The 27,471-nt window shown below is 35.7% G+C and overlaps 1 protein-coding gene across 2 annotated transcripts; it reads right to left on the reverse strand.

The window, feature by feature from the left end:
* Positions 1-27,471, reverse strand: TMEM9B_1 (Transmembrane protein 9B). 2 transcript variants are annotated; one of them, XM_051211788.1, is made up of 19 exons: positions 27,299-27,471; positions 19,219-19,308; positions 19,061-19,173; positions 18,925-19,012; positions 16,915-17,269; positions 15,279-16,075; positions 14,640-14,783; positions 11,004-11,042; positions 10,298-10,322; positions 8,884-8,916; positions 7,992-8,033; positions 7,191-7,211; positions 5,794-5,814; positions 4,569-4,595; positions 4,184-4,201; positions 3,284-3,304; positions 2,755-2,775; positions 931-953; positions 1-128 (listed from the first exon to the last, which is right to left on the reverse strand). In XM_051211788.1, the coding sequence occupies exons 2-6, from the start codon at positions 19,267-19,269 to the stop codon at positions 15,861-15,863; spliced, it is 822 nt and encodes a 273-aa protein (XP_051073285.1). In that variant the 5' UTR covers positions 19,270-19,308; positions 27,299-27,471; the 3' UTR covers positions 1-128; positions 931-953; positions 2,755-2,775; positions 3,284-3,304; positions 4,184-4,201; positions 4,569-4,595; positions 5,794-5,814; positions 7,191-7,211; positions 7,992-8,033; positions 8,884-8,916; positions 10,298-10,322; positions 11,004-11,042; positions 14,640-14,783; positions 15,279-15,860. The 2 variants fall into 2 exon arrangements, with proteins under 2 accessions (XP_051073285.1, XP_035588398.1); XM_035733221.2 differs by lacking the exon at positions 14,640-14,783 and having other exon boundaries at positions 15,279-16,078.

Here is a 27,471-nt window from a genome sequence, read left to right on the forward strand (position 1 = left end):
CTTTGGGAGAAAAAAAATAACTATGATGGTGATAAATTCAAAAATGATATTTTATTTGAATTGGTCAACGTGTATCATATTGATATCATTCAACATATTTTCATCCGTTCGAATTTAGTTTATGTAATCTAAAGAATTGAACATAAAGATATAATGTAATCGATGAAAAACAATAAATCCATAGGAGAAATTTAATTATCAGAAGGGGTTTGTGGAGATTGAAATCATGAGTCAATTGAACCTAGACCACCATGGAAAATCTGGAAGCACTGGACGGTCGTCTCATCCTATTGTGGGACTCTTGAGCAGTGTGCACCCACGATCTCTCATTACGGGGTTCGAACTCAGGACCTATCAGTCTCGTGCGTGAGCGTCTCAACACTAGACCACTGAGTCGGCATCCAACGGTGTTAATGTTTAACTTCAACTAATCCACGGCCGTCCAGTGCTTCCAGGTTTTCCATTGTGGTCTAGCTTCAAATGACTCATGATTTCAATCTGAGAAATTTAATTATTCATCTTTGAGTAAATCTTCTTTTCAATTATTATATGATGTAGACTTTGGTGTCTAATAAGGATTAGTTATCTTTTACATAATACTATCAGTCATGTTGGTTATATTGATGACATTTTATATCATCCTATTGTATATGGTATGATTTTTGTATTATAAGAAATGATTCAGTCAATAAATGTTATAAGACTGTAAAACATTTTATGAAGTGACTAGATCTGAACTTCAGAATTATTCATAGTAGACACTTGAAAGAAAGTTTAATTTATGGATCAAATTATTGCAATAGTACAATCATTGGTTTTATCCAGTTACTAATTTTATTACAACCATCCATATAACTCCTATACAATGAAATCAATCAGTCTAATCAGTTTAGAGTATTCACTAAAACAAATTAATATCTTTCAACTTACATGATACAGTCCTTGCGAACACTCTTAGAAATTAATATAAACAGATAGTTTGTCATTAATACAATGATTGTTCAGCGAAAATTATAATAAGGAGTTTATTCCTCTGATTTACTGTTTCGTTTATTATTTTCTATATAAAATTCTTATACTGCTTGTTATACTCAGTAATGAAAATAACACTAGCCATCTCATGAAATGAGAAATTTAAAAACAGATTTAATATAATAGATATATGTATTTTATATAGTGACATATCGATTATAAATTAACATTGAATAATTGGAAGAAAGAGGATTAATAATAATCGAAGTAATTATTCGAAAATTAAGCAGTTGCTACGTCGCATAATATATGAAAAAAAGAGAAGGAACTGACAAAATATTTTGATGAAAAGCGGTACAAAAAACATTTAATGCAGCCAAACTGCCTGCCATCTTCTACAACCGCCTCACAATAAGAACGACTAATAATGACAGATTACCTGAATTTGCCACATCTATGTGTATTTATTGATTCAAATGCCCCTGTAGAGCCAGTTATATAGGACGTACAATTCGGCAAATTCGTCGTTGTATAACAGAACACCATCCTCCATGGTTGAGCAAAGGACAGATAAGAGTGACTACGAGTTCTATCCTCGCTTACTTGGTGGACACAGATCATCAAGTTGAACTGAACAAAGCTTTTAAGGTTATTCCATCAAATTTATCACATGGTTTACAAGTGCGTCTTTTGCACATTGTTGAAGCCATCGCAATCCATGTTCACAAATCTAAACTTTGCATCCGAAAGAAGTCCGTACAATCACTCTCGCTATCTTGGCCATCGGTATACGGGAGTTTGTAGCAGAACCTTTGATAAACTGTTTTCATATTTCTTCCATTTTTTTGTATTTTGCTTATTCTCAACATTCGTCTCTTGATTCTTACATAACTACTATACTGCTGACCATTCATCAAAATATTTTGTTAGTTCCTTCTCTTTTTTATATATATTATGCAACGTAGCAACTGCCTAATTTTCAGATAATTACTTTGATCATTATTAATCCTCTTTCTTTCAATTATTCAATGTTAATTTATAATCTATATTCCATTATATAATTATTACGTAGCGTATCCACTCAATGAGTATTATTTCATTATTGTAAATCAAATATTTTAATGGTGAAGTTAATAATTTAAGTGTAAATACTAAAATGTAAATATTACTGAATATTTGAGAATACGAGTCAATTGAAGCTAGACCACAATGGAAAACCTGGAAGCACTGGACGGCCGTGGATTAGTTGAAGTTAAACATTAACACCGTTGGATGCCGACTCAGTGGTCTAGTGGTGAGGCGCTGACGCGCGAGACTGATAGGTCCTGAGTTCGAACCCCGTAATGAGAGATCGTGGGTGCACACTGCTCAAGAGTCCCACAATAGGATGAGACGACCGTCCAGTGCTTCCAGATTTTCCATGGCGGTCTAACTTCAATTGACTCTTGATCTCAACTATTGAAATTACTACAATCTCCAATAAAACCCTTCTGATATTACTGAATATTTTTATGTTGTAGACAAAATATATGTGTACTGGATTCGATTAGAAAAACCTTAAATAGACTAATATATAATAATATGAATTTTAATACATTCATTAAAATCATTCAATGGGAGAATCTATAAATAATTTATAAATGAACACTAGCAGAAGCGATAATGAAGACTGAAGTGATTTGCCGAATCTAAAAATAACCAATCAGTATAAAACATAATTTAGAAACTAATTTGTTAACTTGTTGTATATTTTGATTTAAGTTGTTTCGAAATAAAACTTACTCAAATACATAGTACATTGGGCTAAAGATAAGGAATTAATATTTTTAGAGAAAAATAAGAGGGGAGCAAATATAATCTGCTATCTTGCTGAAATAAATTCAACATTTACGAATTCCATAGAACCTTCCTATTATCTATCAATATAATTTGATTTTAACACTTTCCTCATATGCTATTTTACAATGCAAGTGATTTAATACACAAACTGACATTAAATTACTATAGGAGGCTTAATGGAGATTTTCCACTTCTTATAGTTAACACCAGTGACTAATCCTTTTTAAGTGACTAAAAATAACCATAAATCACTGAACAGCTGTTTCTTCATAGCATGGAACTTTAAAACCGTAGGTGCTAGTTTCGGTGGTGAATGCGTACAGTTTAGAGATCACAAACTGTGACGAGACAGGTAGCCAATGCTTCCTGATACTCAATCCCCCTATTATAAAGATCAGTACGTGATGTTAATAATATTATTAACATAAAACTTTTAAACTAATTTAATACTAGTTAAAAAAATTTCACTCACTTCACCAACCACAATGGTAGGCTATGTTGTGTAAATATTTTGAAAATTAGAATGAATATTCCTCATCACTGTGGTCAAATTCGAAATGGTCGGCAGTATGCTTTCCTAATAATAATTTCCGTTATGATTAAATAAAATGAGGATATCCAATAAATATAAGTGAAGTTATAGTCTCTGTGAAAGTTTTCAAATGAATGTCGTCTGACTTCAAGAGGTATATCCTGGAGTTCTAGTGAGAAGCAGTGACCAGTTGAGTTCAATCGGGTCTGTTGTGAGATAGTAACTCACTGATGACAAAGGGTTGACGTGTCGCTCAATTTCGTGGATTAGCCAAAGCTAGACATTAACACCGTTGGATACTGGCTCAGTGGTTTAGTAGTTAAGCGCTCGCGCTCCTGGGTTTGAATCTCGAGAGGCGGGATTGTGGATGCGCACTGCTGAGGCTCCCCACAATAGTACGGAACGGCAGTCCAGTGTTTCCAGGTTTCCCATGGTGGTCTAACTTCAAATGACTCATGATCTCAATCATTAAAAAAAAAAGAATGTCGAATTGTCACATTGTCTTGTCTGTTTACAAAATGCCAATCAAATTATACAATGACTGGAGGTACTGACATATAAATAAATTCAATGAGTAGAAATCATATCACAGTTTCTCTTATCTGGCTTGCGAATAAACATCCTTCTCAAATACGATACACTTTGTTGTTTAGTATACCACAAAAGTAAGGTTTCCTCATTCACAATATCACGTATGTAACTAGTGATAAAACACGATCAGATTACTGAGGTACATTTATTATCATTCATATTGTATCCTGTTATTGTTAAATGACTTATTTTATCGATAAAAGAAATTACGATCTCAAAAAAAAACAGTAAACATCAATGAAAACTTACACAGATCCAGAATTAAGCCTACGATGAAAATAGATTCAAGAAAGAGATATTAGACTTCATTGTCAGAACTTGAATTCATTGTCCATTGTGTGGTCTACAAAGTCTTTCAGAGTCATTCGTGTTTAAATAATCGTCAAATAATGTTCCACATGATTAACATTTACAGTATGAATGTATGATTTATTCACTAACGAAGAAACTAGTTTATTGAGTAGACGTTTTGCACTACGATGTTCATTCCGTCAATGTTTTCAAAGTCAGTCGTTATAATTCGGTTTAAATGATGTCATCACTTAAGCTAAAATCAATCATACAATATATATACGCATGGCTGAATGTACACTAATTAGTTCTATAAAAAAAGCCAAGTCAGTCTACAACTTACAGTTCAGAAAATCTGTGAAATGGGCTCCTGAAGTGTACAAAGAATAATTAATATACTGGCCTAAATGAGGTTTTATGTAAGTGAAATTTAACAGCTAAATATTAATTAGTGAAATGATAAAATTTTCATTCTGTGAATCTGTTGATTTTTAAAACTAATAACCGATAAAACATGTTCAGAGCAATATACCATAAACAAGCACATAACATTGCAAATAAGATATTGTGCCCTGTTAAAGGTTACTCAATCCCTTCTAATAGTTCTTAAATTGAAATCACTTTTCATAGATCATCTACAATCTGTACACAGCTCTTTTCGGAATCTTTCCAGTCAGTAACAATGTCAATAGAATTAACTTCTGAATTACATAATAATATAATTAGTTTGTATTTTCTTGATTGCTGGAAAACTATTCAAATATTTATCATCAGAAAACTTGCTAATTTGTTTTATCTTCATTATAAATCAAAGTAATGTCATTCAATAATAACGATAATACATCTAATTCACTCATTTGAATTACAATGGTCTAAGTAATTCGATTATCTATGGGATAAAAAATTATTTGAACGTTCATGACAATGGACTACTGTTCGTTGTGGTGTATGTAAACAAAAGTAGTCATCTAAATGTTTAGTCAGATTAAATCGAATATATGCACAGTGGAATAAGTAACAGTGCGCACCCGCATGAACGCTCAACCTACTTGACCACTGAGACGGCATCCGACGGCGTTAATGTCTAACCTCCACCAATCCACGAAATTACGCGGACATCTTCTGAAACTGAAGGTGCTGAGTTTGAATCCCGCGAGCGGGATCGTGGATGCGCACCGCTGAGGAGTCCCACAATAGGACGAAACGGCCGTCTAGTGCTTCCAGGTTCTCAATCGTGGTCTAACATCAATTGGTTCAAGATCTCAATCAATAACTTCATGATCTCCACAACCTCATACTGAAAATAAATAACAAACTGTAATCTCTATAGTAATATAAGTGATAAACACGAAAGATGTAGAAAATTTGTGTAATGGAATCAAAATAAGAAGTTATTTCGTTTTTATGGAAGATAAATAGTCTTCGGAGAATCAGGTTTATCCTTCAGTTTCCATAATACTGTATTATATCGTATTTTTTTACATATACAATAGGAAAAAATATGATTTGACTTGATTAGATAATGAAAAAGCATATTATAAAATCTGATGTGGAATAAGTAGTCTTACTCTTCTTCTTCTAATTGCTTACTATAATTCAAAGAATGATTAAGGGGTAAATAAATGGCATGGGTTTAAATATATTATCAGAGATGATGTGTGTGTGACCACTAGATTTCTTGATATAAACAGAAAGTTATACGCTTTGAATAATAGCAAGCATATACTTCCATTCCAAATGTGAAATTAAATTAAGAGCTAATTGGGACGGTATCTAATATTCAACTGATAACTTTCAGAATATTAAATACCAAACTGGTTTAACATCTTTCTGTAAATGTGACATTGGTTTTATTGAAGCCAGAAAAATGGTAATTTGATCCAGGTATTATAGCTAGTAATTTTTTTATTATTTAAAGTGATCGGTTTAGAGATCAAGACGAATAATCACAGTTACACTCGTGGCTACATTCAGATGATGAATTCCACAACCCAACAACCAGAACGACTGAACTTAATTCTATCGTTTGCCAAATAATATGTATGTCAGACAGAGTTCAGACGTTTCACTGTAGCTTGCATGAAGAACAAAGTTTCGTAACTACAAATCGCAGTCTGCTTGAACCCTAAAATAATTTTAGAAATAATATCATTAGAGTAATACAATAAACGCTGCTGAAAATAACATTACCACTACCATTTAATAAAATGGGAAAACATGTTGTTTGTTTACAAACATGATCCATATTGAAATAGATCGGGACATTACCTCTGAGCAATTTACACGGACAGAGTAGTGAAATTTAATTCTCAGACACGAAACACAATTAATGGAATTGTAAAATACTGAAGAGTAGACAGTTGGATTTAGAACTATCAAATGTTCAGTTATGTCGAGCTATTCATCTCGTGTAAATCACAGCTCAAAAGCCTACTTCTGTCAGCTTTCATATTCCGTTCTATCTTAATACTGGTATGAGGTACTCTTGAGTGTGAAAATAATATAATCACTGAATATTATCAGAGGTATCACATCAACACCACTAATGAAGACACTTTAAGTTAGAGCAGTTTTTATTTTCGTTTAGGTCTTTCTAGAAGATTTATTCATGAAATTGCCACATTTATTGTAACTGTATGATTTTGTGACGTTTGTAATAGTACTGAATAAAATGTGTCTGTATTATTCATGCATAAAGGAAGATTTTGAGTGTGATGGAGATTAGAAAGAAAGGATGCAGTGTTATTTATTTCGGAGCACAATTTAGCTTTTTCAATCAATGTGGGAACTATAATACATCGATTAAATCATTACTTTCAATCACCTACAAGGTTGTACTGTTGTATAGCATTTCATTAATATCATGTTTAGTTTTCCAAATAGAACCATTTAGGCATTTCGTATTTGATCAAAAAATTGCTAACTATCGAAGTAAGAATAACATATTTAAAAATGTTCATCTTACTGTGGAAAATCGGGAAGTTGGCTAAGACATGTGGTAAAGGAAAATGTTGGTATGATCGTTTATGATAATCCATGGAGAAACATTGTTTGGGTTACTTTTGTAATCCTTCATAAAAGGGTTAAATCTGTTAACAAGTACTAATATTTTCATTTGCATCACATGTGTACTGAAGAAACAACAGATTATTTGAATTACAAACTAAATCACATAGACTAAACTAAACTAATTTCAAAGTAAGTACAACTTAAAATCAGTAGTTTCTCAGCTTTTAATTAAGAGTTTGGCAAAGTCGAATAGGAAGAAATAATTCATTAGGCAACAGCAACCTCTCTATTTCAAGCTAGCTAAAGACTAATGTAACTCTAATTGGAAATCGCTCACCATTATTCTTCGCGACTTTCAATCTTAACATTAGAGATTACGGGTAAAATTATTCTTCATACACTATACGACAATCTATGTCTTTTTTCAAGTTGAAGCTTTCGGGAAATAATTACGGTTAGGAAACTAACCATGACATTCCTTGAACTTACTCATCCAATATCAAATACGGCATTAAATTATTAAATTCCAACAGGTCCTGACATAAATGATGTCAATTCTTAAGGAAAATCACCTTGGAGTATGCTGGGAAATGTTTCATTCATGTGGCAAAATGCATCGTAATACTCGCATTAACATCTCAGTTCTTAGAGTTGGTCACAGTATGTAGATCGAATTATGCAACTTGATCTGTAAGCGAAACTTTTTGACGAACAATGAAGTGAAATGGATTTCTAAAATCAAAGGTCAAAAGCTTACTCGTCGTATTCAGGCATCTTATCAGAGTTTCTGTTAATAGATCTAAAAGGGATACGAACAAGATTAGTGATACCATCGAGTGTCCTTTTTACCCTAATTTCCAAAATTCTAATTATCTCTACTATTATTTGAAAAGTAGTTAGAAAGTAATCTTATTCTCATTGAACTGTGATAAAAAACACTGAAGCTTATTCCTATAACAATTTAGTTGGTGTCTAACATATCAAGGAATCTTTACTGATTCGGAGTAATTATCACACTTCACAAAGGTAACGTAAAAAAGTTTTTTATTCACTGGATAGTAAGTAACCTTTCCTCCAGTCTCTTGTGATATTTAATCATGCTTGTTAACAAATTAATACTTTTCAAATCAGTATGTTATTTCGTTTGAAAAGAAACTATTATGCTGGACAAATATCATGTTTTCTGACATCAGCTCATTCGACGCTTATGTCGGTGATCCAGTTTCGAGAGAAGACACTACTTAATCACTCCATATTATTTATTACTTGACACATTCCACTCAGTGATTTCATGAACCCGAAACACCCTTTAATTGCAAATCTTCAAACCTTGATTCATAATACTCAACCGAGTCACTTTTTAAAGCTGTGTCGAATTATCATTGTTATTACTGCATGTGAGTTCAGACCTGGAAAAAATTTATGTCGTTATATCATAATTGACTGACACTCTACGATTCGAATATGCTAATGATTTTTCTACATATCTCCAATTACGGTGACAAAAATAAGATAAAACAACGAAAATACACCTGATATGCTGGTGTGGAAATATTTGAGCAGATAAGTTTAGCTTCTTTTCTCAAAATAATTGAGTTAAATAATGTGAAGAGAAGACTATATATAAAGGTTCATACATTAAGTCTTACTTGTGTGTGACTTGACTATTATATTTACCTAGACTGGAAAGATGCCGTTGAAAACGTCGAATTACTAGTAATATTGAGCTTAGAATCTGAATAGAACAAGTGAACAAAATCGAGTTTCTTCATCATTGTCTTGAAATGAGCTTGAAACTCATACACTGATTTGTTCGACGTGTTTCCGGGAATAAACTTTAATGAAATACATACTGAAGTAGAGCTCCCCAGGACAAAGACATTGGTGAATCATTGTACAACTAGTTGACGTTAATAATACTACATGGGGATGTTACGTGCAAGGATTTTTGATGATGTAAAGAATGAATAAAACCTTCTTGGAAGCAGCTTTTTAAAAAACTCAAAAGCTAGATTAATGCCTGACTGAGAATATGAATCACATTTGATGATGAAATATTCATTTGAAGTATAATACCTGTCACTTTATGTTTAATATGGGTAAATTATTTAGCTTTAATGACTAACTGTAGAGGAAAAACTATTTATGGTCATTGACTAAAGTCATTGTGTGTGTTTTCCTTCGCTTGACATTTATCTACTGTTTAGTGTTTCATGGTTTCCTATAGATCTTCAGCCGATACCAGTCTATGATGACAGTTAACCTTATATTATAGGTTAGAACTTATTATATCTGATTTATCATTGATGTTACGATCATTTGTATTGACTCAATTTGACCGAAAGTGTATTCACACTTCTCTTTGTGTTTTTTTAATATTCTAAACCCCAATAACTATCAAATAACAGTTATCTATGTCGAATTCATTTTTGATATGAGCTATTACGAAAATTTACTGTTCGAAGTTCGAGAAATTTGTAATTCATTAAATCAAATATAAAGAAAATGGTGTTTATCTCTATTGAACATCGTTGAGTCCTTCAATACTAGTTTATTTTGTAAAATGTAACATGTTATAAACAAAATCATGTTTCATCAAATTCCCTTATTGTTTGCTGTTATAGTTCAAGGTAAATAGATGTTAGAAGCATACTAACATGATGTTCTAAACTTTTTGATAAATTTTTGTCCTCTGAGCTGGATAGTTCAGTCGTGGAGCTTTCATAGTTCTTCCGAACGACATTATCAGCACAAACTTCAGGTTCTAGACTTTCATAAAGTGATATTTGCCTAATGTACACAATAGTCTTACTGTATATAATAATTCAAATACAGATTGAAACTTGATAACATAACAAAAAAACCGATCAATTTGAATTAATAAGTGAAATTGCAAGCGTGATATCATTACGATTACACATTGAAGCATCCTTAAGTGTTACATAATACAACCTTATTTAAATGAATAATAATTGATAGATATTGAATTACATTTATTATGATAAAATGTAATTTATTTTTAAAAAAAATGTTTATAATTTGTTTATCATTAATAATTCTTACTTGTAATAATTTACTTTTTCTATAACTGCAAATAAAACAGCATTTCCAAATTATGAACTTATTATTAGGAAAGATGAACTATAAATATTGGTTATTATACTAGAGAATATTGCAACAACTTATAATGTTATGGTAAACGGTGGATTAGTTGAAGTTAGACGATAACACCGTTGGATACTGGCTCAGTGGTCTAAAAGTTAAGTGTTCGCGTGTAAGACTGATAAGTTCTGGGTTTGAATCTCGTGAGGCAAGATCATGGATGCGCACTGTTGAGAAATCCCATACTAGGATTAAATGACCGTCTAGTAGTTCCAAGTTTTCCATGGTGATCTAGCTTCAATTGACTTATGAAATTCAACTATTAAATTATAATGTTACGCTCATTTTGTTTGTATTTTGATGTATTCAACTTTGTGTGAATAAATGGAGTATAAATACATTATCAATTATTTAAAATAAATTGCTGTAATGTGAGCATATTTACAAAACAAGTGACCGAGAATTATAAGCCGGTAAAGATCTGATTATATGACTACGTATCCATTATTAATTCTTTAAAACTATATAATTTCTCAAATTGATTGTTTAGAAGAAGTATATTAAGAAATATAATTGGTTATCAGTATTTGAATCTTTATTAGATTTTTTGATAGTTATATTTCTTTTAATATGTTACAATAAAGCTTCATTAGAAAATAATACTTACGTGGTTCAATGTTTGAATGCACGCTGAGAATGGTGTACACTAAAGTTACGTAAAGTGTAAAGAAATTCATTTCTAAATACGAATTGTAAGTTGAACAGTTAGACAATTATAATACTTGGAATAATTTCAGTGTTCTCCAACATATATATATATATACACGGGTACACAGGCTAATTTCTCTTAGCAATTAAAAGTAATATTTGATGAATAAACTAATTTATTAGTTAACATACATAATCATAAAATATCCAGTTTCAAATGTGAAATACAAATGGAAATAAACATATCCTTTTACATATAAATAATGTTAATGTGTAATAGACGTAATTGTTTTGAATAAACAAAAATGATAGGTAAACATGCATTTCTTTTTCTTTTTTTGCATCAATATTGCAAAGCAGTTCATTCATATGAAATTTTACTAAAACGTCTAAATGTACTTTAAAATTTCGTAAAGTGATTTTATCAATTTATTCAATATTCCACAGATTGAAATCGAGTCAATTGAAGCTAGACCACCATTGAAAATTTGGAAGCACTGGACGGCCGTTTCGTTCTAGTATGGGACTTCTCAGCAGTGCGCATCCACGATCCCACACCCCGCAAGATCCGAACCCACGACCTATCAGTCTCGCGCCAAGCTCTTAACCAACTAGACCACTGAACCGGCACCCAATGGTGTTAATGTCTAACTTCAAGCAATCCACGGAGTTGCGCCACCGTACACCATTGTCTTCAGTGAGTTACTATCTCACACCAGACCTGGTCGAACTCCATTGGTAACAGCTTCTCACTAGAACTCCAGGTGTATCTCTTGAAGTCAGTCACTAGTGAGCAGATGATTATTATCAGAAGGGGTTTGTGGAGATTTTAGAAATCTCACAGATTGAAATCATGAGTCAATTGAAGCTAGACCACCATGGAAAACCTGGAAGCACTGGACGGCCATTTTCTTTCTACAACTGAACTCATGATATTTAAGGATGAGACTATCATTTATGAATGACCTTTGAGCGATGCTAGACTGACCTTGAGAATGTCTACCTGACAAGTAGGACCAAATGAGGGCTATAAATTAGTATAAGGAATTCGTATTATGATTTATAGTTAGTGGTTTAAGTTAGGAATTAGATTTAGGATTTTCATCATGAACTGATATCAACTATAATAGCAAAACGTTATTTAGCCAAATGGATGCGTAAATTTTGCGCCAAAATCCGAAACCTATTATCTTATACCTGATTGGTTCATCTATAAATTATAGTCTCGCCTATTTAAACTTCACAAGAAGTATATTATCCACACAGTTTGTTGAACAGAAAAAAATGATAGTCAAATTTTAAAAGTTTATTTAAGTTGGCAATAAAATTTAGTTGTCAATTAATGTTGAAGGAGAATATTTATTTCCATTAATAATCATATTAATATCTACAGGGTAGAATGTTCTATTTGAAGATAGGATCTGTTTCAAGGGTACATAGTTTTACTTTAGTATGAGGTATTTATACGAAATAAACAATTAGTTGGAAATAGTGAATTCGACTGATTTATATAAAGAAAGCCTATTGTTTCTTAATGTGCTTAAAATGCTAAATGTTGAACGTTCGAAAATACTTTACTTTAAATTTGTAATGTAGAAATTATATATCAACAGTTTTTTTTTTATTTACTTAATTACATAATTCATGACATCGAATGAAAACAAGGGAATTTCTTCAATAGAGAAAATGGAATGGACTATAGTTATAACGAATAAGTGAGTGAAATAAACTATACGAAAAAAGTTTCTGTTTACCATTAGAGCAACCATATTTGGTCGTTGGTACACAGTTTGGCGTAATGTGTCGAAATCAAAATGTAGGCATTGCACTTTGCAATGATTTATCAGCCTTATACAATTCAGTTGAAACAGAGTGTATATACATACACGAGCTCTCAGTTTTTCAGGGATAAATTTATGTATAAAGTTTGTATAAGATGTTACCTTTGTTCTAATTCTGTCTTGATCTTCTTGTTCACCTCTTGTTTTATGTTGCTCTATACTACTTACTGATATTCAGTAACGAGTTTCATATCTAATCAACTTTGAGATTCATTTATTTGAACACATATATTGATACAAGGGGGAACCAGATACATATTTGAGGGCTGTGATACTACCCGGGTAGCCAAACCGAAGCAGGTGGTTTTCTTAGGGGGCCATACCCGGAAGCTTCGACCTAAAGTTCTGATCCACAAGACAGAAGAGCATCGTAAGGAGATGCAGTCCCATGGTGGCCAGTGACCAACAATTGGTTCATACGCCATTTGTTCTGTCAGGATACTGGAGCCCATGGGCACCATCGATTTAGAATCAGGGTATTCCAACTTCCCTAGGTGGACTCTCCGTGTCCACCAACCCGGTTAGTGCGCCGGAATTCTCTTTTCGTCCTCTCAATTTCGTAAACAACACCCACGCCGCGAGAAGGCAGTGATTAGGACTTCCCTGGCAGAGGCTATATACGCGTGGCCATGTGAGAGCATTTCGAGAGGGAGAGCGGACTCTCCCCACTGTCGGCCGTACCAGGGCATTTGTGGGCATCAACTTTGAGAATGTGGTGTGGAACGTGTATTTCTTATCACAAATTGTTCTTAAGTACCTGCGTAGACAAGTAACCTTTACTCTATTTTTTGTTTCGGCAGAACAGCTTCCATATTTTGTGCTCTTGTCGTTTGTTCGATTGTTACCAGTCACCAATGACCTTAGTCAGCTGACGACTTTATTTACACCATTGTATGTTGTAGATAATTTCTGGGTAATTACTGAAGGAAGCATTTTTCTCTTTAATATACACAGACACATTAACTGCCATAAATACCTCACAAGTTGAGGTTTGTCACCAATCTAAATATATTTTGTAATGATATAACTATTCACTAAATAAAATATATATTGGAATTCGATTTTCACGCGTAAGTGATTCGTGTGGTTGGATGCCTCGGTAGGATTTAATACAACCTGTAAATGAACTGGGATAAGGCGGAACAGTCATGTAACCACGAAATGTATCATTCCAACTCTATTAATTATTTGGTACTTATTCACGTTTAATAATGTCTTTCCTCATGTACAATTTTCATGTGTTGATTTTGTTTATTTCTCTACCACTCATTAGCATTTTTTAAACCACATAAACTAACAGTACAACTACTACAATGATTAATTTCTATATCGATTCACACCTCACAATTGACTGACACATTAATCTATACAGTACATAATTCAACACTCACTTCCTATATATTTTAAACTTATTGGTCTACTGGTCAAGTACCTGGGATATAACCATTCCTAAAATATTTTGTACGAAACCCCTTTTAAATCTCATCTCCAAGTGAATCTAATTATACACTGGGGTCGGTCTAAAAGATCTACGGAATTAGTTGGAATTTATAATAATTGGAAACAGATACACTTACGCCCACGTTGGATAAAAAATGGTAAATCGGACGTCGCAAATCATAACGTCTCAACAATTCATCAGCCATTTTCCCTCCAACACTAGATTTATTATATTGACATTATAAAATTAACGATTTGGTGGATAATATTTATCGTCACTAAAAACGAACGCAAATTTTAGGAGTCATACTCACCTTGGTTTCAAGTTTTGTTTGGCTTGAAAGTCATTCAGTGCTCAGTTACCAAATCCATAAGCAGTATTCACCCATTATAATCATGTAAGCGTAACCTCTAGGCGGGAGACGTATGACACATCATCAGCCATTTATACTTATAATCTACGAGCCATATATAAATTAAATTGTTGAAAGACAAAATAAATTTCCTTACGAAAAGTTACGATTAGTGAAGCTTAATGTATTGGGTAATTAGTTCATTATATATATTACCAACCATCAATAATGATGTGAAGGCTAGAGTCAAGTCAGGGCACTCAAGTCGAATCAGGTGGTTTCCATAGAGGATCACCCCTGAGCTTTTCAAATAAACGTCTGGTACATGAGATAATATAAGATACAATCCCATAATAAGCTACTTAATCTCTGAACGTCCTGGACCTCATGCTCATTGGTCCGAGGCCAGGGTTTTTAAATTCCCAAATGTGAATTTTAAGTGTCCATCAAATTCACCTGAGCTGCAAATATCTGCGAGACAACTGTAGCAATCTTACACTTTCGTCGTCTCAGCAACACTGTCTAAACTTTCCTATACTCTACTTTTGATGGCCGTAAGAGAAAATGATTACTGACAAAACAAAGATCATCTATACTTACATGATTTTGACACATTCTGCGATGCTTTTGTCCCCAGTATTGTTCTTAAGGGTAGTCAGTAATCACGAATTAATATGACCACTAGACAGATTTATATATTTCTTAAGATAGAATGTATTCATTTGATTTATTTACAAAGCACTGTGAAATACCGGATCTTAACGTGACAAATAATTGCATTTTACATCTTGTGACTGCAATTGAATGAAAAAGTAAGATAAAACTGAATAATGAATATTAATGAATTACAGTCAAGTCCACGAATCATGAACAAAAGTTGTTAGTTTGATTATGCAACAAATAGTTAAGTATATGAGATTAAAAAGTTTCAATTAAGCAAATAAATAACGTTGACCAAAAAATTATTGTATATATACACAGTTCAGTATTCCAATGAGATTTAGAAATTATATTTTAGCTTTCTAAAGCTAGTCCATTATTTATTTTTTAATGAACAATATAGGAGAAAATCAACAGTCATATAGGTTTCAGACCAGTTACCCAGGACTCCTAATTAATGTTATATTGTCAGTAAAGAAATCACTGATGAAAAAAGATTTAAATAAATTGTTATACTACATGTTAATTTAGTAAACTACGTTCGCTGAAGACACGAGTACGTTGTGCTTCAACATTTCCTTTCCAACGCTGTTGTTGATCTCGAACACGATTTACAACACTAGATACTCCAACAGATGTAGAAGGTATTGTGGTAAGATTTAATCCATTAGGATCTTCAACTTGATCATTTGAAATTAGCCCAGAGCGATTACGCAATCGCCAGCGATTTGAAGGAGCTGCTTTAAAGAAAGTAAAACCGAATCCTCACTTTTATAGTAAATAGGTGAACATGACAAAATCAGTAAAATCTAAGCATAAATTGTCTGAACGGCAATTTTTTGCACATATAGTTAATGGAATTGTGATATAGTACTAAGGTCATGATGGGAAACAGTTATCTTTATTTGAACGCTAGGAGATGACTATACATTTCGAGTGAAGTTTATTGCAAATTAAGTTTGAATGGATAGAAAAACGACAAAGTTATCAAAATTACGAAATAAAACCGCTAATAAAGCAATAAAACGTGTAACATTAAGCAACATGTTGGTATATCATGATCTATTTGATAATTTATAATAAGTTGGTTATTTGAAAAGTAGCGGAACTTAAAAGCATTGTTGATTGACTTATTTGTGGTTAATCTGTTCGAAGTAATGCATTTGTTGGAAGCTTAACATACTACCCTAATATATATATATGCATGCATGTTCTAACAATTCACATTGGTGGATATCGATTAAATTGTTAAGTTTTTTCGATCATAGCCTATGGTTAGAGATCGCCACATCTCTACCATTCCGCTTAGCATAAGAGATTTTATATTTTATGTGATCAAATTTTATTAGCGATTAATAAGGTAGTTTTTGGATTTTTGTATAACTTGAAAACCAGTCAAAACTAGATTACAAGTTCGCTTTTACGTGGTTATGTATGTGCATGGTGGGACAAACTAATCCCCTTCACTCTTCAACTGACGTCAGTTTGTAATGATAATTAACCCAAAGTAATTATAAACAACAGAATTCAGAATACGGTCAGTGGCTAATTCACAATTGAAAACTTTAAAACTTACTGATTATTCTCAAATTGGAATCCATAAATTGTTTAGGAGTCAACTTAGTTTTATCCCAAATAACTGCTTTATCAATCGCTTTAGAATATACAGCTGAATCACCATGACCACTACTACTAACGGGAATGTTTATATTAACCCATGAATTAGTTGATCTTGCATCATTTATCTTGTCATTATTATTGTGTTGATTAATAGTAAAGTTATTTGGCTGTTGTGGTTCTGAACATATTCCCATATCAATTATTGTTTTATGTGATAAATGTCTTGTAGATAGTAATGGTTCAAGTAGTAAGAGAAATAGCATATATAAAACCAAGGCTGTAATGACTGTTAGAATAAGGCAAACAACAACCTAAAATAATATGAAAAGAAATAATGGTTGATAGACCAAATGTAATATAAACGACTTATTGACCGATGAATATAATGTGATTAAATAAGCTGTTTCTGACATTTCTACCTCGTATAAAATGGAAAGATACATTATTTAACTATTTATTCATTGAAAAACATAAACCAAAGGTACTTAAGCACAGAAAAAACGTGACATGCACAGGCTGAACTAATCACTTTGACGCTGTTTGGTATATTAGATCCCTAGAAATCACTTGGTAAACGTCTTATTTTTATAATTTTATTTTGGAAACTTGAATTTCTTGTTTTCACGCCGAAAGCGCCCATTTTCACCTTTATATTGTATTTCCCACTTGGCAGGTCCTTAAATGTCATTGATTCGTCCCCTCTTTTAATATGCTATTTTGTGACGTTTCCCAAGGATATTTCTATATTATATATACGCTTGAGTTACGTGCTTTTTGTCGTTTGTGCTTCTTACTGCTTGTGGAATATACTTTCTCTTATCTGAACCTGGACTTCTCCCTCTGGTTAGCGGGACTGAGACGCATCGGAATAGTTTAGCTGTCATGTCGTTGTGTCGCTGATCCTTCGTTCCATTTGCCGACTTTTAGGTGATCTCATAATATCTTCAGACATAGTAGATGCTAAACACGTGTTAATTCAAACCAAATGTTGCTAAGCTATTCAACAGTATTAAAAGAAATACTTTTATTTGTGCTTTAGTGGCTTGAGATCATACAGGATATATCTAAAAGATAAAACGGTGATGAATAAAGGTATACGATTAGGATTATTTTATTTATTTGCTGTAAATAAGCACACTTTGATTGCAACATATCTCCACTTGCATATTCATGATTATTAAGAGCTAGTTACTACAATAAAATATTATTAGGTTCAACAGCTATAACAAACGTTAGATGACTTTTGATGATAAAATACGTTCCCATTATGAAAAATAGAGAATATAAACGCATATATTACGCACGCCTCATCACCACTAAGAAAGAATCACTAGTAAAAATCGTATTAGTTGGACTTTGGAAATGCTATCACATTATTGTGTATCCTATTTTTTTAACCTATTAACCTACGTAACATTATCATACATCATCGACACATAATACAAGTGAAAAGGCAGATACTTATTAATGTATTTATCAGGTAAAAACGAAGAAATAGCAATCTATTCATGATTACTTGGATTTGAAAACTGTTACTTTGTTCAGTATTTTTAAAGATACGGGAACTTTACAACTTATTTTCAAGCCAACTTGTAGTACAAAGGAGTAAACTTGAAATTAAGAAGTAAATTACCAGTTTCTAAAACAAGTAGCAGAGTACTAAGTTATTATTTACAAAATCCAACTTAATTCAATTAGTTACATATTTGAATCAACCATCTGTGACCTGAATACGAGACAAAGTTTCTACTAATAGTGAGAATGACAATAATGAAGACAGATACATCCATTCTGTTTTCCGATAACTGTGATGAGATATATTAGTCATGAATTATTTTTAAGATTTTCTTATCACTAAGTTATAGTACTGAACAAGAAATGAACTAAAATAAAATTTTACGATACACTTAAGTATTCTTATAAACGTCAAGAAACTATTTATTTCAGTACGAATAATAAAACCTACTTTTATGGTAGCAGTATTTCTAACCTGAAATTTGCATTCACAATAACGACAAAGGTCTTTATCGTTTTGTAACATATATTCACAGGTACTACATTAAAGAAAAATATTAGACAAATGTCAATTTAAAGTAGTATACCATTTCTCAGAAGGAATCGCTTTCACATATATCTTCTTTGATGATTTAGTATTATTCATATAGGAGCTTGGGAGTAAACAGACACATTTACACCGAGCATCTTCGTAAGCTGCCTATAATGTGAGAATGAAATTAGCTCAACAAACAACATGGATTACCGAAGCAGAATTTATGATTAATACACATATGAACACTGCATAAAACTCCATTTGTTACATACGGTCCAGAATTATATCATGGATAATAACCTAACAAATGATTAACAGATCAACAGGTCAAAACTTTCTCAAAAGATATATTTAAAAAAAAGAAAATAAGCACGAAATTCATAAGGCATATGTACTAGTCTCTAACCTTGGTTGTCAGCGACTACTAAGTCCTCCAGACTGAGGCTTTATTTTGACGTTAAAAAAGTAGAGCAGGAAAACTATGATAAAGTGCCAGATAATCTGACTGTCTTCCAGTTTAATAATCTTATTTCACTAACTGAGCTTTACTCCTTTTATTCTTATCAGAGTTTACTCAATATGTAATCGCATGTTTCTAGCCGATTGAACTTTTGTTACAATCAATGTTGTAGAATGTTTTTCTACACAAGATGTACATTTACAAAATTCAGCCTATTGAATTTATTTACACCCTGACTATACCATACTGACGTGTCTTCAAAACAACTTCCAACTAAACACTTTCACGTAAGCAATTTAAACTCATTTCAGAATTATTTTTGTAAATATTACAGGTTGTAAGCAGTTAAAGACAACCAAATGAAATTAAATGGATTCATGCTATTCTGCAAGAATCTTTGTTCTTGCCCTCTTCTAAATGTGTTTTCTCGTTAGCTATCCATATTTAATTCAAAGATACAGTTTTTAGATGTCACTCGCTGTTTGCATGTAGTATCAGGATGTGATCTTAGAAACCAACATTACCGAGAACTATATAGCCCCCAAATGCCCTGGTATGGTCGAGAGTGGGGTGAGCTCGCCCGCCCTCTCGAAATGCTCTCACACGGCCACGCGTATACAGCCTCTACCAGGGAAGTCCTACTCATTGCCTTTTCGTGGCGCGGGAGTTGTTTACGAGAATGAGAGGAAGAAAAGCGAATGTCCGGCGCTTTAACCGGATTCCAAACGAATGGTGCACATGGGCCCCAGTATCCTGTGGGAACAAATGGCGTATGAACCAATTTTCGGTCACCGGCTACCAAGGGACTGCATCTCCTCACGATGCTCCACTGCCGTGTGGGTCAGACTTTCAGGTCTAAGGCTCGGGGTGTGGACCTCTAAGAAAACCACGTGGTTCGATCTGGGCACCCGGGCAGTATCACAGCTCACACACAACTATGATGAACTGTCTATATTTGTGGAAAATACTCTTCTTGCTGCGATTACCAATCAAAATGATTCACATTATTATTATTATTACTATTATTATCATTATTATTATTTACTACATCATTTATCCAATCTCTTTTATTCCCACTCTGTCTATCCTTATTTTTCAACTCATACAACAGCTCACCTATGGTGGAAATTCGGCTCTATCTAACGTTCTCGAGTCACTGCCTGATTGAAAATTGTATGCTACCACCGAATACGAGTACTGAAGCAGTTTTTCAGAAACCACGTGCACCATTCAAACTGGCTGCCTTCAACGTTCGCACACTTATGCAGGTTGGACAACAGATAGGGCTGGCTGTCTTTAGAAAGTCTTAATATCGATGTTTGTTGTCTATCCGAGACCCGTATTCAGGGCTCTGGTGAAGTAATACAAATTCGCTCTCCATCTGTCGCCGGTGACGGCTGATCCACCGAGTGAATCGGAAGTCCGCAAGGAGCTCCAACTCTTGAAGCGTTACAAATCACCGGGCCCAGATGACTTACCTCCGGTTCTTTTTAAAGATGGTGGTGGCTTTCTGACTAAGGAACTGACGACGTTGTTTACAAAGGTCTGGGAACTAGAGAGTGTACCAACGTCACGAAATGAGTCGATAGTTGTCCCTATATTTAAAAAGGGTTCACGTCGTTCCTATAACAACTATCGGGGGATAAGTCTACTTCTGATTGCGTACAAACTATTGGCTTCCGTCATACTTCGTAGGTTGTTCAAAACCCGAAAAAGACTGACTCGCGAGGAGCAGGCCCGACCGTTGTTGCTACCTTGACGTGGTGGTCGGGATTGCCTATCGTGATTAAGCAACCGAGCTATACTGGCTGGAACAACTGTTACTCAAGGTCCTACCATGTCAGACAGGTCGGTTGAAGAGCGGTAAGACTAAAAGCAACAAACCCAAGGTCCGAAGGCGAAGTCGTACTGCTGACTGTACAGAGGTGTGACAGCAGTAAGGTTTTTTTTTCAGACAACCAGCATGACAGCGATGCTGCCTCTCCACAAGGAGGGGTGGGGTTAGAAAAGGTCGACCCTAAAAATGTCACACCTCACCTTACCTCACGGATTTCCGTCTCCGGCGGTAAGGCCCTTTGAAGAACGGAGCTAACACATTAAAAACCTTCCACGAAAAAGCCGTGCGCGACCGGCCTCAAGCAGTTGTCCGCTGGGCTCTGCGGTCACGGTGTGGGCAGCCGGGAAGTGATATCAGCCCTCATACCCGTAACAGTACACGAGACCAAGTTGGTCACATTCAAATCCTTCCTACACCTCCTAATACCTCTCTTATCTCCATGACTAACCCTCCTTACGTCCCTTTATCATCTCGCACCGCTAGGGCAAACGATTCGAGTACGCGGAACGCTATTCCTGGTCTCCTGAAACCACGCTCTAAACTACACGTAGGAGCTTTTAACGTCCGAACACTGTCAAATAGGACATCAGGCTTCCTTAGCTAGGACTTTAGAATCCCGCGCCATCGATGTGTGCTGCGTCTCCGAAACGCGCATACAGGTTCCGAGTAGCGTCATTCATCTGACCTCACCATGCCAAAATAAAGAACCGACTCGATTCACACTTCGTGTATCTGGAAACCCTGATTCTGCTTCCCGTGGCCTCGCCGGCGTAGGTATAGCATTGAGTCCTAGGGCAGAACTAGCTCTCTTAGAGTGGATCCCAGTAGACAGTCGTTTGTGCGCTGTCCGACTAAACGGAACAGTAAGGATCCGAAAAGATAGGGACACTCGTCGTTGCCTCTTCGTCGTCTCTGCCTATTCTCCCACTGACTGCAGCGCAGATGATGTAAAAGATGAGTTTTACAGAAAGCTCTCCGACCTCCTCCGAAAAGCTAGGCGCTCGGATGTAGTAATAGTGGCCGGTAACTTTAATGCTCAAGTAGGTAAACTAAGCGATAGGGAAAGACACCTGGGTGGATCTTATAGCATCGTGGCTCAAAGAACAGATAATGGCGACCGTCTGTTGCAGCTATGCTCAGATAACCGCCTGTTCCTTGCAAATACTAACTTTAAGCATAAGGAAAAACATCTTTTAACATGGCGACCCCTAATTCGTCCCAACGTTGGACCCAAATAGATCACATCGCTATCAGCCACCGATGGAGGGGCTCGATAGAAGACTGTCGCTCATTCTGGAGCACATGTTTAGATTCAGATCATGCTCTAGTACGAGCGCGTATTTGCCTGCGTCTTACTGGATGTAGGAAAGACGCTGCAAGTAAACCTCTTAGGGGCCTACTTAATGATAGTCAAGCTAAGAGTATATTTGAGGAACAACTAGAAAAACAGTTAGGCAGCTATGTATGTGATGCCCACCCCGAGGCAGCATGGAATGATATCCGAAAAGCTGTGGAAAAGGCAGTGATATCGGCTAGTAAGGTAAACCACAAGGTTAGGGAGCAACACTGGATCTCAGCAGCATCTATCGCACTGATAGATGCTCGGAAACTCATTCCACCTGGCTCTGAACATAATGAAGAGCGGAGTCAGCTTAAGCGCAAGCTGACAAGAAGTCTACTCAATGACCGTGAACAGTGGTGGGTAGCGAAAGCAAGAGAGATGGAAAAGGTAGCGGCAATAGGTAATAGCAGACAATTGTTCAGACTCGTTAAGGAAACCGGAATTAGGAACTCGACCGTTGGCAAAACAATCTCAGAGAAAGATGGACATATTATTCATTCTCAATCCAGGAGATTGGATCGATGGGCAGAACACTTTAGGGATCAGTTCAACTGGCCTTCAGCCACACTTCGGTTTCCCACGATCTCTAGTCAACCTGAATGGCAAGTTCATGTAGGTCCTCCGTCCCGTTACGAAGTTGAAAAAGCTATAGGAAATCTGAAGCGAGGGAGAGCAGCAGGCCCTGACAGGTTAACTCCTGAGATTTTTAAGGATGGTGGTCCAGTATTAGCAGTGAGATTTACTGAGGTCTTAGGTAGAATTTGGGAACTGGACGTAATCCCATCTGACTGGTCTCAATCACTGATTGTGCCAGTCTATAAGAAAGGACAAAAGTACTCTTGTGACAATCACAGAGGAATCACTTTGACAAATATAGTATCTAAAATATTAGCTTCAATAATACTTCGACGCCTAACCAAAGCTCGTGAGGAACAGACTAAAGAAAATCAGGCTGGTTTTCGACCTGGATGGGGTTGTATAGACCAGATATTCACACTACGTCAAGTTCTAGAACACAGACACACGTTCAGACGCCCCACAATCGTAGTATTTCTCAACCTTAAGGCGGCATTCGACTCTGTTGATCGTAAGGTTCTATGGCAGTGTTTGACACTGAAAGGAGTACCAAAGAAGTACATTAACCTTATACAGGCTCTCTACTCGAACACAACTGGTCGAGTCAGAGCTTATGGCAAACTGTCATCAGAATTGATTACCTCAAGTGGTGTTCGTCAGGGCTGCCCACTCTCTCCATTCTTGTTCAACTTTGTCGTCGACGTACTTTTAGAGATAACACTTTCCTCGTCTAGATTCCCAGTGGTTGAACTTCTACCGGGAGGTTCACTTGTTGACTTAGAATATGGCGATGGCATGGTTCTACTTGGTGAAGACACTGACAAAATTCAGTCTTCTAATCACTAAGCAACAATGCATGCATGTTTGGGAGGCGTTTCTCCCCCTCGAAGTGCAAAATGTTGCTTCAGGATTGGGTTAAACCGACACCTGAACTAATGATAGGGAGTGAAGTAGTTGAGCGTGTCGACCGCTTCACTTGTCTGGGAAGTCTCATCAACCATTGTGGTCTGGTGTGTGACGAAATATAAGCACAGATACAGAAGGCTCGATTAGCTTTTACCAACTTGCGTCATTCATGGCGTAGGCGAGATATCCGTCTATCAACCAAAGGACGTGTTTAGTGCGCAGCAGTTCTTTCCGTCCTAATTTATGGCTGTGAAACATGGCCGGTAAGAGTGGAGGATATCCGTAGGTTACTAGCATTTGATCAAAGGTGTCTTCGAAATATTGCTCGTATATCCTGGGACCATCGAGTAAGTAATGCAGTTGTTAGGAAACGGGTACTAGGTAAGGATGGCAAATCAATTGATGAAGTAGTGAAACTTCATCAGTTGAGATGGCTGGGACATGTGTTACGTATGCCCAACGACCGACTGCCTCGACGTGCTATGTTCAGTGGTATAGGAGTAGATTGGAAGAAAGCTAGGGGCGGCCAGACCAAAATATGGCACAAGTCCATGAAGTCACTGGCAAGTGAACTGAGTCATGTTGGTAGGTGTAGACTACCTGGTTGGGGACCGCGAGATGATAGCAACCGATGGTTAGAGACCCTGAATGACATGGCTCAAAATCGTTTGCAATGGTGCAGGTGCATACACTCTTTGTGTTCTCCCAAATTTTGATCTCCTTATTCCTCCTTGTCTCTTTTTTTTCTCTTCCCAAATTCGTTTCACTGTATTATACTCTTTAAGTAACATCTCCAAACACTAATCTTCCCGATTACTGCTTATACTCTTATTACCTCTACCACTACGGGATTTGAATCGACCACTGCATCTCTGTGTTAACGTGGTGTGGCAACTCGAACTGATGTACGTACGTACGAAGTTCTACGTTGTTACCGACTGACTGACTGTTTCCATTGTTCCATTCGAGCAGTGGGGTTAGACAGGGTTGCCCAATCTCACCACTCCTCTTCAACTTTGCCATCGATGACATTCTGGAAACAGCTCTGATGGATGTAAGTAATGGCGGTGTGGATCTGTTGCCTGGTGAAAGACTTCTCGACCTTGAGTATGCGGATGATATTGTCTTACTGTGCGATAATGCCCAAGGCATGCAATCCGCACTTAATCAGTTGGCAATCAATGTCCGTAGGTATGGTATGTGCTTTGCACCTTCGAAGTGCAAAGTACTTCTACAAGACTGGCAGGATTCTAATCCTGTACTCACCCTGGATGGTGAGCAGATAGAATTAGTCGAGATGTTCGTGTATCTGGGTAGCTGCATAAGTGCTGGTGGTGGAGTGAGTGATGAGATCATTGCATGTATAGTGAAAGCCAGAGCGGCTTATGCCAATCTGGGCCATCTTTAGCGCCTTCGTGATGATAGTTTGGCTGTAAAAGGTCGGATCTACAACGCGTCGGTGAGAGCAGTTTTGCTCTATGTTTGTGAAACGTGGCCTCTCCGAGTTGATGATGTTAGACGACTCTGTGTTGGATCATCGTTGTCTCCGAAGGATTGCTGACATCCAGTGGCAACACCGTATCAGTAATGCAGAGGTTCGGCATCGTGTGTTCGGGCACAGAGACGATAATCCAATTGGTGTCACCATCTTAAAACACCAACTTCGATGGCTTGGACATGTTCTACGAATGTCGTCCCAGAGAATTCCACGTCGTGCATTATTTGCCGACGCTGGGACTGGTTGGAAGAAGCGGAGAGGTGGTCAGTGCATGACATGGTGTCGTGGTATGAAAGAAAGCTGAAAAGGACTGGCTTGTGTTGGTCCTTCACGACTCCCTGGTTGGGGTCTGAGAGATGGTGCTACACAGTGGCTAGAGACGTTATCAGATATGGCTCAGAATAGAAGCCAGTGGCGATCCTGCTGTAACCTTCTTTTACTTTTTTCACAAAAAGTAATTGCTTCTTCCTTAACTGAAAGATTTCTGACTGTACCTTTTCGTTTCCCCCATTATTATTATTACATTACCTTACACTTATCTGTGCGTTGTTTTTCCTTAAGCTTCTTGCTTTTTTCCTTCTTCTCTTCAAATTCTCATTGTTTTGTGTGGCGCATATGTATTTGGTGCCCTCTTGTACCAATATTTGTGTTCAAATAAATAAATAATAATAAATAAATAGCTACAGAGTGATTAACAAAAGCCCTGGTGTGTATCCAGTACAAGTATTCTCAGTAACAAGGCATTGGACAATGTATCACTTGGGACTTCTATGGGGTCTTTCCAAATTTTGAATGACAGCCATAATACAATATTGCATAGAAAACACAATGATTTAAATGAAATAAACGGTCCCAAAGCTATGGTTTGTAGATTATTATCGGAAATTGTGGGCCAATGTACGTTGACCAGGCTGTTAATCACCAAACAATTATCAATTAGACACTTCTTCAAGTGAAAGAACAAGAAGACATGCGAAACTAATTCACATGTAAACGAGCTCATACAGAAGGGAGAAAATGATGAAGGCATTTAGGTGCTACGATTGATGGGTATAAACGTTAAGTAAATTGATGAACAGGTTTCGGGTCTTATAATCCACCTGTGCGAGAACCCCCTTAAGTATTACATTCTAACTACAGGTTCGTATCACATTCAAGATTCTGAAAGATCTGAGTGTCCAACGAAGAGAAACAGTCCGTTTCAGTCCCTTCTAACTATACGATAAGTAAAAAACAATTAAGCTATTAATTCTATCTGATAGCAAAACGAGAAGTCATCTTAAATTGACGTTCAATATTTCACGTAGTGCTTTGGATATCACATTATCCCTTTGTTCCCTTTACGATTACTTTCTAATGCCAATACGAAGGGCTCGGGAACTGCAACAGAAGCCAGATTGTGACTTCATTTCTCTCTCCCAGAGATCAACGACGGAAAACCAGCAAAATTAAGTGGTATTACACATATTAGACAAACATCTCACAAGAGAAATTTGATTTCCACAGTAGGAAATAATACAGAAATCAACACAAGTGTTATAGCTTGACTAAGCATTTAACTTACGAATTGACAAAGTGTATTTACTAATTATGCCAAACCAGAGCATTTCTATTTAAGTGGAATTACACTTAGGTAGAATATCCGCTCAACAAAACAATCTGAAAACTTACGTAACATACTCTTTAAAAGTTACGCGTGACTATTCGGAAGTTTAAATTTATTGTACATGTGTTATGTGCTCCCGCTCTCATATCTGGTTGTCAATATTTTCTTATTTCCACACAGATGTCACTGCTGGACCTCGCCCTCACCCACCACTCTGAGGATGTCTTCGATATTCAGC

Source organism: Schistosoma haematobium, chromosome 1, assembly GCF_000699445.3.
Source record: "Schistosoma haematobium chromosome 1, whole genome shotgun sequence".
Classification (NCBI taxonomy): Eukaryota; Metazoa; Platyhelminthes; class Trematoda; order Strigeidida; family Schistosomatidae; genus Schistosoma; species Schistosoma haematobium.

What these genes read in the sequence shown, in the direction of transcription:
- TMEM9B_1 (XM_035733221.2), bottom strand. Translation starts at nt 19,269, where the DNA reads ATGGAGTTTTATGCAGTGTTCATATGTGTATTAATCATAAATTCTGCT. An exon ending in TAATCATAAATTCTGCTTCG is followed by an intron (nt 19,174 to 19,218) that starts GTAATCCATGTT and finishes CTCACATTATAG; the next exon opens with GCAGCTTACGAAGATGCTCG. An exon ending in GCGATTCCTTCTGAGAAATG is followed by an intron (nt 19,013 to 19,060) that starts GTATACTACTTT and finishes TCTTTAATGTAG; the next exon opens with TACCTGTGAATATATGTTAC.